The sequence below is a fragment of the Somniosus microcephalus genome, chromosome 17 (assembly GCF_052327205.1).
Source record: "Somniosus microcephalus isolate GS21.2 chromosome 17, FLI_Smic_1.0, whole genome shotgun sequence".
Lineage (NCBI taxonomy): Eukaryota > Metazoa > Chordata > Chondrichthyes > Squaliformes > Somniosidae > Somniosus > Somniosus microcephalus.
In genome coordinates this window covers 40,808,726-40,822,256 of record NC_141003.1, presented here as the reverse complement: position 1 = coordinate 40,822,256, position 13,531 = coordinate 40,808,726, and the positions used below count along the sequence as shown (strand labels likewise).

The window sequence follows — 13,531 nt, the reverse complement described above, 5'->3', positions numbered from 1 at the left end:
AACTTTTTCACCCAGAGGGTGGTTGGAATCTGGAACTCACTGCCTGAAAGGGTGGTAGAGGCAGGAACCCTCACAACATTCAAGAAGCATTTGGATGAGCACTTGCAATGCCCATAGCATACAAGGCTACGGACCAAATGCTGGAAAATGGGATTAGATTAGACAGGGCTTGATGGCCGGCGCGGACACGATGGGCTGAAGGGCCTCTTTCTGTGCTGTATAACTCTATGACTCTTGTGTCCTACTTTAGGAAGGATATCAAGATCACGGAGAGTGCAGAAAAGATTAATGATGATACCAGGGATGACAGACAAGAGAAACTGGGATTCTTCTCATGAAAACAATTTTTACAAGGTAAATCATGAAAAACTATTTCCACTGGTCAGTGAGTCATTAACTAACTTACCACCAAATGAACAGAGGGAGAGGTTAGAATTTTTATGCAGAGGGTTGTTAGGACATGAATCAGTGGGGGAAGCAGAATCCTTAATACCTTTTAAAAGGGAAGCGGATAAATTGTTGAAAAAGAAAAATCTTAAAGGGTGCGGGAAAGGACTAAGTAGATAGCTATTTCAGCGAGCTGGTACGGGCATGATGGGCAAATCGTCTCCTGCTGTATTGCAAAATTTGATGATTCTCAGACAGCATCTTAGCTTTCCTTATTTTCCGTCCTTCCCAATGGGAAATGCGTGGACCCTGCCTGTGCACAGCAACACAACTGGGATTGGGGAAACTCAAGTGGTGGAGGAACACTCAAGAGGTCACAAAGTTACATCCCAACACTCTCACTGAGGAGTCAGTGCTCCAATAAAAGTGTTGCACTATGTTAACTGTTAAAAGTATTATTTAGATACGCAGTAGAGGTAAAAAGCCCAATCAAGTCATAACATGCTACAATGTATTTATTCTCATCTCTATTATAGCATATATAATTGCCTGAAGTTTGTTTATAAATCAGTTTAATCAAATTTTCATGTAGAACAGTTTTACATTAAACATGCAACAAGGTAAACTGTTCAATGCAGCACACATTCACGTTTTCCAATCAGCAGTAACAACCTTTTTCAAGGTGCTTAAAATCCATGAATAATGAGCATTGTAATGTCACTGGTGTAAAGACCAGAATACAGCTCATATTATACCCTACTAGTTTTTAAAGTTGCACAATAAGCTAGAATATTTTTGCACCGTATGACCACTCTGCTGTGAGGAATTTATCACAGAATCAATCAGTAACCGTAGACTTCAAGCAATAAATTATAGATGCTTTCCCTCAGTAAGGAAATTAAATGACGATGATACAATATTCATAACCATTAAGGACATGGATAATCTTTTGCTACATGCTGTATGAAAGAAAATATTAAAGGTAGTTTTCTAAAATAAGTTAGTTTCTCTGCACTATTTTAATATACTGGAGAGAAATTCCATAAAGTGATTAATATGGATTTATCATAATCACTGGATTTAATTAGAGACCGATTATAGGAACTGAATCTGGCAAATATTCTTACAACTAACGTGCCTTACAAAGAGTAATTTATTACCATGGACTCAGACTGAAAAGACATCATGTGGAGTACTGATGTCATCAAGGTGACTACATTTATATAGATAATCACACACTATCTGAGGAGGAGAGCTAGCTACCTGATTAAAAGTAATGATAAAACTGCTTACTGCTGTATTTGGACAGACAGAAAATGCCTTAGACTGGTCAAAGGACTGTGGTAAAGGACATTTCAGCTCCTCTACAAAATACCTAACCCATTGTAGTATAAATCCACCGTGACTGACTAGAAGTACATTAGCCATCAGATCTTCGGCAGTACTTGAATTGCTTTCATTTCTATCACAGCTGTTGGAGTGCACGCTGCTGGAACCTTTTAGTGAACTGTGCAAGTCTTCTGAATGGTCAGCAGCTGTGTCGAGCTGATCTGGTGCACTATTACATTTTTCTGTATGTTTCATAAGAAACTGACATAAATAATTAAAAAATTCCTTTGCTCGAGCCTGAACCTGTAAAACAAACAGCACCTTGTTACTCAAACTGTCACAGATGCAATACATTACAGAAACATTTGCTACCAATAGTCCTCATTTGCAAAACAACTTTCTCACCATTACTGCTTCAATATTAAGACCACGTATCATAGCAATTGTAGTGCTAGAGCATAGATTCCCAATAGATATAACAGCATTGTCACGTTTCAAGATTTTTGGCTATTTAGCTTAAGAGGGATTTCAAACTAATGTATATTAAGGTGCTATTAAGTTAAATTTGAACAACACACAAGTTATCTGGGAATGTGTATGCAATTCAGTAGTTAGGACTACTAGCAAGCAGAATTATGTTTCTCAGACTCAGGAATGGTAGCATAGTGGTTATGTTACTGGACTAAAGATCCAGAGACGTGAGTTCAAATCCCATCACAGCAGCTGGGGAATTTAAATAAATCTGGAATAAAAAGTTGGTATTGGTAATGGTGACCATGAAACTATCGGATTGTGGTTAAAAACTCATCTGGTTCACTAATGTCATTAAGGGAAGGAAATCTGCTGTCCTTACCGATATGTGCCTCCAGACCCACAGCAATGAAATGGCCTTACTGCACCGGCTTTAGACATGACAACAGCACAACTAGCCCAGTCAACCCTCTTCACTAACATCTTGGGGACTTGTGCCAAAATTGGGAGAGCCGTCTCGCAGAAGCATGCTTTTCAAACAATGTCCCAGACCCCTCCAACACCAGAGGTAGCGGCAGTCGGGAGGGAGTGGCCCTGGGAGTCCTCAACATTGACTCTGGACCCCATGAAGTCTCGTGGCTTCAGGTCAAGCATGGGCAAGGAAACCTCCTGGTGATTATCACCTACCGCCCTCCCTCAGCTGATGATGTTGCATGTTGGGTAACCAAAGCTGAGAACTGAATGTTCCAGGGTACTCAACATTGAGGAAGGACAGACAAAAAGGAAAAGGAGGTGGCGTAGCGCTGTTAATAAGGGATGAGATTGGTACGGTAGAGATAAAAGATCTTGGCTTGGCAGATCGTAATGTAGAACTGGAATCAGTTTGGGTAGAGCGAAGAAACAGCAAAGGGCAGAAAACATTGGTGGGAGTTGTGTATAGGCCACCAAACAGTAGTGGTAATGTAGGGCACAGTATCAATCAAGAGATTAGAAGTGCATGTAACAAGGGCGATATGGTAATCATGGGGGACTTTAATCTACATATTAACCGGGCAAATCAAATTACCACTAATAGCATGGAGGACGAATTCTTGGAATGCATGCGAGATGGTTTCCTGGATCAGTTTGTGGAGGAACCAACCAGGGAACAGGCTATTCTGGATCTGGTACTGTGTAATGAGAAAGGGCTAATCAATAATCTTGTGGTAAAGGGGCCTTTAGGGACAAGTGGCCATAATATGATTGAATTTTATATTAAGTTTGAGAGTGATGTAGTCCAATCTGAAACTAAGGTCTTCAATCTAAACAGGAAACTACAACGGTATGAGGGACAAGTTGGCCATAGTAGATTGGGAGACTACACAAAGGTATGAAGGTGGACATACAGGCCTAGAAATTCAGTTGCGTTTGCGCCCACTTATTGGCTATAAAGTGGTTTGCGCCTAAAGTTTTTTACCGCCCGAAATTCAGATGGACCCTAACATCGGCGTTAGCCGGTAGCGCTGCGCCAGCACCGATTACGTCATCGGTGTGCGCAGCGCCCCGGTTGCAATGCTATTCCGGCCCGATGGCCAAATTCAGTTGCGGCCGCCTCGCCCGTGGCAGCCGCAAACAGCGTTTGTGAAACGGGGTCTTGCAGCTCTGAAAGGCCGGCGCATAAAGGTGGAGCGGCGGCCGGCCGCTTTCCCGGCGGCCGCCTGCCCGCACCTCCCTCCCCGGACTCCTGCACCACCCCCCCGCGGCACTGATGTCTGTGTCCTGCGAGCCCGGCACTTCTCCGTGGTGCCGGGCTCATTTGCTGGGGGAATCCACCGGTGATCTGACGGCTGCAGGCAGCTCCTCCTTAAGAGAAGGAGGAGGCCTGCAGTACCCCAGCCTGCCGCACCGCATCGGGTGCCGCAGCGGGAGCTGAACGCCTGAGAGTGACATTTAACGCCCCTAGCGAGGCGGCCAAACCCTGCAATAGCGCCCGCCGCCGTCTTGGCCCGTCGCAACTGAATTTTAGGCGGGCGCTACGGGAATCCTGGCGAGCGCTAAATTTCGGGCGCAAAAGACCTGGCAGGGCCATACCGAATTTCTAGGCCACAATGTCTAACATTCAAGGAAATAATGCATAATTTGCAACAAACATATATTCCTCTAGGGCGTAAAAACCCAAAAGGAAAAAAGTGGTCCAACCATGGCTAACAAAAGAAATTAAAGCTAGTATTAAGTCAAAGGAGGAAGCTTATAAAGTTGCCAGAAAAAGCAGTCAGCCTGAGGATTGGGATCTTTTTAGAAACCAGCAAAGGGGGACCAAGAAATTGATAAAGAAAGGGAAAATGGATTATGAGCACAAACTAGCAAAAAATATTAAAATGGACTGTAAAAGCTTCTATAGGTATGTGAAAAGGAAAAGACTGGCAAAGGTAAATGTAGGTCCTTTACAGTCAAGAGACGGGAGAATTTATAATGGGGAATGAGGAAATGGCAGAGAAATTAAATAAATACTTTGTTTCTGTCTTCATGGAGGAAGACACAAAAAACTCCCGAAAATACGAGAAAACCAAGGGTGTGGTGACAACGAGGAACTTAAAGAAATGATTATTAGTAAAAAAAACAGTACTAGGAAAATGAATGGAACTAAAAGTCGATAAATCTCAAGGACCGGATGACCTACGTCCTAGGGTTTTGAAAGAGGTGGCCATTGGGATAGCGGACGCATTGGTTGTCATCTTCCAAAATTCTATAGATTCTGGAACGATTCCTGCAGATTGGAGGATAGCAAATGTAACCCTGCTATTTAAGAAAGGAGAGAGAAAACGGGGAACTACAGACCTGTTAGCCTCACATCAGTAGTTGGGAAAATGCTGGAATCTATTAGAAAGGATGCAATAACTGGGCACTTAGAAACTAATAGTAAGATTGGGCAGAGTCAACATGGATTTATGAAAGGGAAGTCCTTTTTGACAAACCTATCGGAGTTCTTTGAGGATGTAACTAGTGGAGTAGACAAAGGGGAACTGGTAGATGTGGTGTATTTGGATTTTCAGAAGGCCTTCGATAAGGTCCCACACAAGAGCTTGGTGAACAAAATTAGGGCACATGGAATTGGGGGGAATATACTAGCATGGATTGAGAATTGGTTAACAGACAGAAAACAAAGAGTAGGGATAAACGGGTCTTTTTCAGGATGGCAGGCTGTGACTAGTGGGATACCGCAAGGATCGGTGCTTGGGCCGCAGCTATTCACAATCTATATCAATGATTTGGATGAGGGGACTAAATGTAACATTTCCAAATTTGTTGATGACACAAAGCTAGGTGGCAGTGTCAGTTGTGAAGAGGCTTCATGGGGATCTCGACAGGCTCAGTGAGTGGGCGAGAACACGGCAGATGGATTATAATGTGGATAAATGTGAAGTTATCCACTTTGGTAGAAAAAACAGAAAGGCAGAGTATTTCCTAAATGGTGAAAGACTGGGGAATGCAGATGCTCAAAGGGACCTGGGTGTCCTTGTACATGAGTCACTGAAAGTGAATGTGCAGGTGCAGCAAGCCATTAGGAAGGCAAATGGTATGCTGGCCTTCATTACAAGAAGATTTGAGTACAGGAGTAAAGACGTCTTACTCCATCAAATTATATAGGGCCTTGGTGAGACCACACCTGGAGTACTGTGTACAATTTTGGTCTCCTTACCTAAGGAAGGATACACTTGCCATAGAGGGAGTGCAACGAAGGTTCACAAGATTGATTCCTGGATGGCGGGATTGTCGTATGAGAAGAGATTGAGTAAACTAGGCCTGTATTCTCTTGAATTCAGAAGAATGAGAGGGGATCTCATTGAAGCATACAAAATTATTACAGGGCTTGATAGGGTGGATGCTGGGAGAATGTTTCCCTTGGCTGGGGAGTCTAGAACCAGGGGCCACAGCCTCAGGATAAAGGGTAGGCCATTCAGGACTGAGATGAGAAGAAATTTCTTCAAACAGAGGGTGGTGAATCTTTGGAATTCTCTACCCCAGAGGGCTGTGGAGGCTCAGTCATTGGGTATATTCAAAACAGAAGTCGATAGATTTCTGACTAGTAAGGGCATCAAGGGATATGGTGATAAGGCCGGCGAATGGAATTGAGGCAGAAGGTCAGCCATGATCTCATTGAGTGGCCTACCCCTGCTCCTATTTCTTATGTTCTTATGTTGAACACCACTTGGAAGAAGCAATGAGGGTAGCAAGGGCACAGAATGTACTCTGGGTGGGGGACTGCAATGGCTCAGTAGCCATTGCTGCCAGACTGGACCTGTGCGGGTGGTGAAAGATCCAGCACGAGGGGATAAACCTACTTGACCTTGCTCTCTATTGGTAGCAGTGACAGCTTCACACTGAGGATACCCTCCATCTTGTTTAGCACTACCACTGTGCTAAATGGGATAGATTCAGAACTGGCATCCATGATGCTGTGGGCCATCAGAAGCAACAGAATAGTATTCCACCATAATCTGTAACCTCATGGCCCAGCATATCCCTCACTCTACCATTATCATCAAGCCAGGGGACCAACTCTGGTTCAATGAGGAGTGCAGACAAGCATGCCAGGAGCAGCTCTAGTCGTACCTAAAAATGAGGTGCCAACTGGGGAAAGTTGAAACACAGGACTGCATGCATGCTATAGACAGAGCTAAGCAATCCCACAACCAACAGTTAACATCAAAGCTCTGCAGTCCTGCCACATTCAGTCATGAATGGTGGAGGATAATTAAACTACTAACGGGAGGAGGAGGCTCCATGAATATCCCCATCCTCAATGATGGCAGAGCCTAGCACGCGAGTGCAAAAGACAAGGCCGAGGCGTTTGTAACCACCTTCAGCCAGCAGTGCCAAGTGGATGATCCATTTCGCCTCTTCCTGAAGTCCCCACATCACAGAAGCCAGTCTTCAGCCAATTTGATTCACTCCATGTGATATCAAGAAACAGCTGAGTGCACTGGATACAACAAAGGCTATGGGCCCCGACAACATCTCGGCTGTCGTGCTGAAGGCTTGTGCTCCAAAACTAGCTGCACCTCTAGCCAAGCTGATCCAGTACAGCGACAACACTGGCATCTATCCGACAATGTGGAAAATTGCCCAGATATGTCCTGTCCACAAAAAGGACAAATCCAATCCAGCCAATTACCGCCCCATCAGTCTACTCTCAATCATCAGCAAAGTGATGGAAGGTGTCATTGACGGCGCTAACAAGCAGCACTTACTCACCAATAACCTGCTCATCGACGCTCATTTTGGGTTCCGCCAGGACCACTCAGCTCCCGACCTCATTACAGCCTTGGTCCAAACATGAACAAAAGAGCTGAATTTCAGAGGTGAGGCGAGAGTGACTGCCCTGGACATCAAGGCATTATTTGACAGAGTGTGTCAAGGAGCCCAAGTAAAATTGAAGTCAATGGGAATTGGGGGGGAAACTCTCCACTGGCTGGAGTCATACCTAGCACAAAGGAAGATGGTTGTAGTTGTTGGAGGCCAATCATCTTAGCCCCAGGACATCGCTGCAGGAGTTCCTCTGGGCAGTGTCCTATGTCCAACCATCTTCAGCTGCTTCATCAATGAACTTCCCTCCATCATAAGGTTAGAAGTGAGGATGTTCGCTGATGATTGCAGTGTTCAACTCCATTCACAATTCTTCAGATAATGAAGCAGTCCATGCCCACCTGCAGTCCAGCTTCGGCTAATAAGTGGCAAGTAACATTCATGCCACACAAGTGCCAGGCAATGACTATCTCCAACAAGAGTGAGTCTAACCACCATCTCTTGACATTCAACGGCATTGCCATCTCTGAATCTCCCACCATCAACATCCTGGAAGGGGGGGGGGGGCGGCGGGGTGGAGGAGAGAGGGGGACACCATTGACCAGAAACTTAGCTGGACCGGCCACATAAATACTGTGGCTACAAGAGCAGGTCAGAGGCTGGGTATTCTGCAGTGAGTGTCTCACCTCCTGACTCCCAAAACCTTTCCACCATCTATAAAGGAACAAGTCAGGAGTGTGATGGAATAATCTCCACATGCCTGGATCTCCAGTGCAGCTCCAACACTCAAGAAGCTTGACACCCCATCCACCACTTTAAACATTTGCTCCTTCCACCACCGGCGCACCGTATCTGCAGTGTGTACCATCTACTAGATGCACTACAGCAACTCGCCAAGGCTTCCACACCAGCACCTCCCAAACCCGCGACCTCTACCACCTAGAAGGACAAGGGCAGCAGGCGCATGGGAACACCATCACCTCCAAGTTCCCCTCCAAGTCACACACCATCCTGACTTGGAAATACATTGTCGTTCCTTCATCGTCGCTGGGTCAAAATCCTGGAACTCCCTCCATAACAGCACTGTGGGAGTACCTTCACTGCATGGACTGCAGCTGTTCAAGAAGGCAGCTCACCAGCACCTTCTCGAGGGCAATTAGGGATGGGCAATAAATTCTGGCCTTGCTAGCAACACCCACATCCCAGGAATGAATAAAAAAAACATACCATATCAGTTAGAGAAAATTGAATTTGTTAGTATATTCAAGACAGAAACTCTGATGTAATGTTAGATTTGTTTCCAGTTATTGAGCTCAGCGAGAATCTTAATGAACAGGCCATGTAAGTGCTACGCTAGTGATGGGTTGACGAAACTTGAAGAACTGGCATTTCGTCCTCCTCCTCAACACGAATTACAAAATCAGAACAAAAGCCTGGTCCACCCAGTCATCGCTCAGTGCTCACACATACAATCCACTCCAATTAGGACTGGAGTATTTTTGATAACATCCATAACCTTGCCTTACACCTCTTGAGAGATAGAGGATTTTTTAAACCTATCTACCCTAGCATAGCCATGCAATCCCATAGCTTTTAGTTTGCTCATGAGCACAGCATGAGGCGTAAGGTTTGAAGTCTTACGAAATCAACAAAAGCAATGTCATCAGGGGTCCCCTGGAGCTTTCAACAATCTGTAATCTTATATAAAGCCACAACCTGTTGAACACATTTCTCATGGAATTGAAATCCAGCTTGAGGCACATATACAAGAGAGAAAGAAAGAACTTGCATTTATATAGCGCCTTTCACGACCACAGGACTTCCCAAAGTGCTTGAGAGCCAGTGAAGTACTTTTGAAGTGTAGTCACTGTAGTAAAGCAACCAATTTGCATACTGCAAAGTCCCACAAATAGCAATGACATAATGAACAGATAATCTGTTAGTGATGTTGAGGGATGAATATTGGCCAGGAAACTGACAGAACTTCCCTGCTCTTGTTTGAACAGTGCCATGGGATCTTTTACATCCACTTGAGGGGGCAGATGGGTCTTCAGTTTAAATTCTCACACGAAAGATGACGCCTCCGACAGTGCAGCACTGAAGTGTCAGCTTAGATTATGTACTGAAGTCTCTGGAGTGGGACTTGAACCCAAACCTTCTGACTCAGAGGCAAGAGTAACACTGAGCTAAGGCTGAATATAATATTTAACAGAGATAGAAGAACAGAGATATAAAGAGATCAAAAGTATAATTTTATACCTTTTTAGCAATAGAAACAACTTTTGCAGGTCTATTTCTTTAATTATCATTTCTGAACTAATTTGATGGGTCATGGATAAATGAATCTGAATTAATTTCTTATCAATTTTAGGTGCATAGCCTAAAAAGTTTGTTTTAATAATAAATAATTATTCATTACATGAACTCGATCCAAGTCCTAATCTAAATATATATGGTTTGGTGAAGTAGTTCATATGTTTCAAGCCTGGGATCTGCAGCATGCATCCAGCAATAAATGACTTACTTCGTCCACAGTCTCTGCTCCTGGTGGAGTAAAATAAGGGCACTTCTGTCCTGCAGCTTTTGCCAATGTCCTTAATTCGCTCAGTGGCTTTCCTTCAACAATCCCATATTTCTATGAACAAAAATGAGGTTAAAGTTGCAAACATGTTGCTGAAATTTAAAAATGAAATACTTATAGTGCACTTATTCTTTTAGCAGTTGCAAGCTTTTACATAATTACATTAACTTTATACATTACATTGAACTTTTCTTGTGTGCAAGGAATAAGATATACAAAATTAATTGCTTCATTTTACATGTTCACCTTTTAAAAGTATGTAACCTTTACACTTCCTTAGTCAACTTTTTCTCACTACCCCCTGTATTAATTCAATGTCCACAAGTAGAAGCCCCTGTAAACTTGACATCCTGTAATCACATCCTCCCACCAGTAGTGGCACTGTAGTGTCTCAGTTTTGCACTTCCCCGCTCCTCAGGCTGTACTGCACAGAAACTCGTTTTGTGTAACCAACTCTACTTTAAGAAGAAGATTGCTTTCCAGATTGTAATAAGCTTTGTCAAAGTACATAATATCAAAAAAAGACAGAATGTATGACTTTAAAATAGGGACTAAATTATGTCTACATGCCCTGTTTCAATTATCTCCCTCCCACTTCGTGTTTATGCCCTGTGTGCAACACCATGGAGATTGGCTAGCAGTGATCAAATAGGGGTTTGCTACTATGACCTGTAAGTTCCTGTGCTTTCATAGAGAAACCCATTCTTTCTACTGAAAAACCTCTACACACTCCTTGCAATTCCATGCAGCATTTAATGTGTTGAGCTGTGTAACTGAAAGGCTTGTTTTACTGTAAGATAGACATTAAATAAATAATTTAGTTTACCTCTTTGTAAATTACAAGTGTTAAAACAACTATCCTGCAGCCTATTGTCTATGGAATTGAGACAGTCATGCCAATGGCAAACATATATGCAGAGCAAACAGATCTAGAAGGAAATATTTGTGGATTCATGTTCAAACAAATACTGAATTTATAGAAATATATGCAACACATACCTCGTCAGGTTTTCTCGGAAAGTCACTAGCCCACTGAGCAGTGTTAAGAACTTAAGAACCCCAATTGCATCATTATTTAAATTAACTTTATTTACAAAGCACAATATACGATACACAGTGAGAAATAAAGCTTGTGCAATTTCTCACCTGGTAACTAATAAACCTAAATGGTTGCTACATGTTTAAAGTGTTGATATCCTCTGACTTTGATCAGCAGGGAAATCATACATTTCCATTGTTGAAAAAAACTTGAAAGCTGCCAAGAATGTGTGTACAATTTAATATAATGCAGCAGATTGCCCTCCCTCAGCTGATGAATCAGTAGTCCTCCATGTTGAACACCACTAGGAAGAAGCACTGAAGGTAGCAAGGGCACAGAATATACTCTGGGTGGGGGACATCAATGGCCATCACCGAGAGTAGCTCAATAGCACCACTACTGACCAAGCTGGCAGAGTCCTGAAGGACACAGCTGCCAGACTGGCTCTGCGGTAGGTGATGAGAGAACCAACACGAGGGAAAAACCTACTTGACCTCATCCTCACCAATCTACCTGTCACAGATGCACCCATCCATGACAGTATTGGTAGCAGTGACCACCGCACAGTCCTTGTGGAAATGAAGTCCCGTCTTCACACTGAGGACACCCTGCATCGTGTTGTGTGGCACTACCACCATGCTAAATGGGATAGATTCAGAACAGATCTAGCAGCTCAAAACTGGGCATTCATGAGACGCTGTAGGCCAACAGCAGCAGCAGAATTGTATTCCACCACAATCTGTAACCTCATGGCCCGGCATATCCCTCACTCTACCATTACCATCAAGCCAGGGGACCAACCCTGGTTCAATGAGGAGTGCAGAAGAGCATGCCAGGAGCACCTAAAAATGAGGTGCCAACCTGGGGAAGCTGCAACACAGGACGATATGCATGCAAAACAGTGGACGCAGAATGCTAGAGACGGAGCTAAGCGATCCCACAACCAACGGATCAGATCAAAGCTCTGCAGTCCTGCCACATCCAGTAGTGAATGGTGGTGGAGTAGTGAATGGTGGTGGACCATTAAACAACTAACGGGAGGAGGAGGGTCCTTGAGTATCCCCATTATCAATGATGGTGAAACCCAGCACGTGAGTGCAGAAGTGGGGATGTTCGCTAATGATTGCACAGTGTTCAGGTCCATTCGCAACTCCTTAGATAATGAAGTAGTCCATGCTCGCATGCAGCAAGACCTGAACGACATTCAGGCCTGGGCTGATAAGTGGCAAGTAGCGTTCGCGCCACGCAACGACCATCTCCAACAAGCGAGAGTCTAACTAGCGCCCCTTGACATTACCATTGCCGAATCCTCCACCATCAACATCCTGGAGGGGGGGGGGGGTCACCATTGACCAGAAAGTTAACTGGACCAGCCACATAAATACTGTGGCTACACGAGCAGGTCAGAGGCTGGGTATTGTGTGGCGAGTGTCTTACCTGCTGACTCCCCAAAGCCTTTCCACCATCTACAAGGCACAAGTCAGGAGTGTGATGGAATACTCTCCACTTGACTGGATGAGTGCAGTTCCAACAACATTCAAGAAGCTCGACACCATCCAGGACGAAGCAGCCCACTTGATTGGCAGCCCATCCACCACCTTAAACATTCACTCCCTCCATCACCGGCGCACCGTGACTTCAGTGAGTACCATCTACAAGATGCACTGCAGCAACTTGCCAGGGCTTCTTCGACAGCGCCTCCCAATCCCGCAACCTCTTCCACCTAGAAGGTCAAGGGCAGCAGGCTCAAAGGAACACCATCATCTGCAAGTTCCCCTCCAAGTCACACACCATCCTGACTTGGAAATATATCGCCATTCCTTCATCGTTGCTGGGTCAAAATCCTGGAACTCCCTCCCTAACTGCACTATGGGAGTACCTTCACCACACGGACTGCAGCAGTTCAAGGTGCCTCACCACCACCTTCTCAAGGGCAATTAGGGATGGGCAATAAATGCTGGCCTTGCCAGTGACGCCCACATTCCAGGAATGAATTTTAAAAAATTATGCATCATCTGATAACTGTCTGCCCTTTCAACACTACCTGTGGAATATCCCTTAATGATTAGATCCAAGTAAAAGACTTCTCCCTCCAATTTTAAACTGGCTTTAGATTTTGCCTATATACATTTGTAGCAAAAGTATTCATAAAGCTCTCCCTTGTCCGAGTAATTAATAAATGTCTGCAAGTATAAATTCAGTTTAGAAGAGATCAAACAACATAGAAATTATATTTACCGAAAACTGCATTTCACAGCTCAGGGATATTGTTGTAGATAAATCTATATTAGAAAAATACAACACATGGAAGCTTGAAATGTTCCAGTATTTTAATTACTCAATGTTAACAATTATTAAAAATTAATGGGATTATTTTCATTATATAAAGTATCATTTGAAGAGAAAGGACCATTCAGGACCTTGTATCCACAATGCCC

At 43.9% G+C, this 13,531-nt stretch overlaps 1 protein-coding gene across 2 annotated transcripts in view; it reads right to left on the bottom strand.

Annotated features, from left to right (window-relative positions):
- Positions 1-884: 884 nt before the first annotated feature.
- The window catches only part of LOC147105679 (fructose-2,6-bisphosphatase TIGAR-like), a 30,179-nt gene continuing 17,532 nt past the window's right edge, over positions 885-13,531 (bottom strand). For both annotated transcript variants that reach the window (XM_086010255.1, XM_086010254.1), the window contains 2 exons: positions 9,998-10,108; positions 885-2,019 (listed from right to left, as the gene is read on the bottom strand). In XM_086010255.1, coding sequence (XP_085866381.1) covers positions 1,555-2,019; positions 9,998-10,108 — 576 coding nt within the window. In that variant the 3' untranslated portion in view covers positions 885-1,554. The remainder of the gene's footprint in view (positions 2,020-9,997; positions 10,109-13,531) is intronic.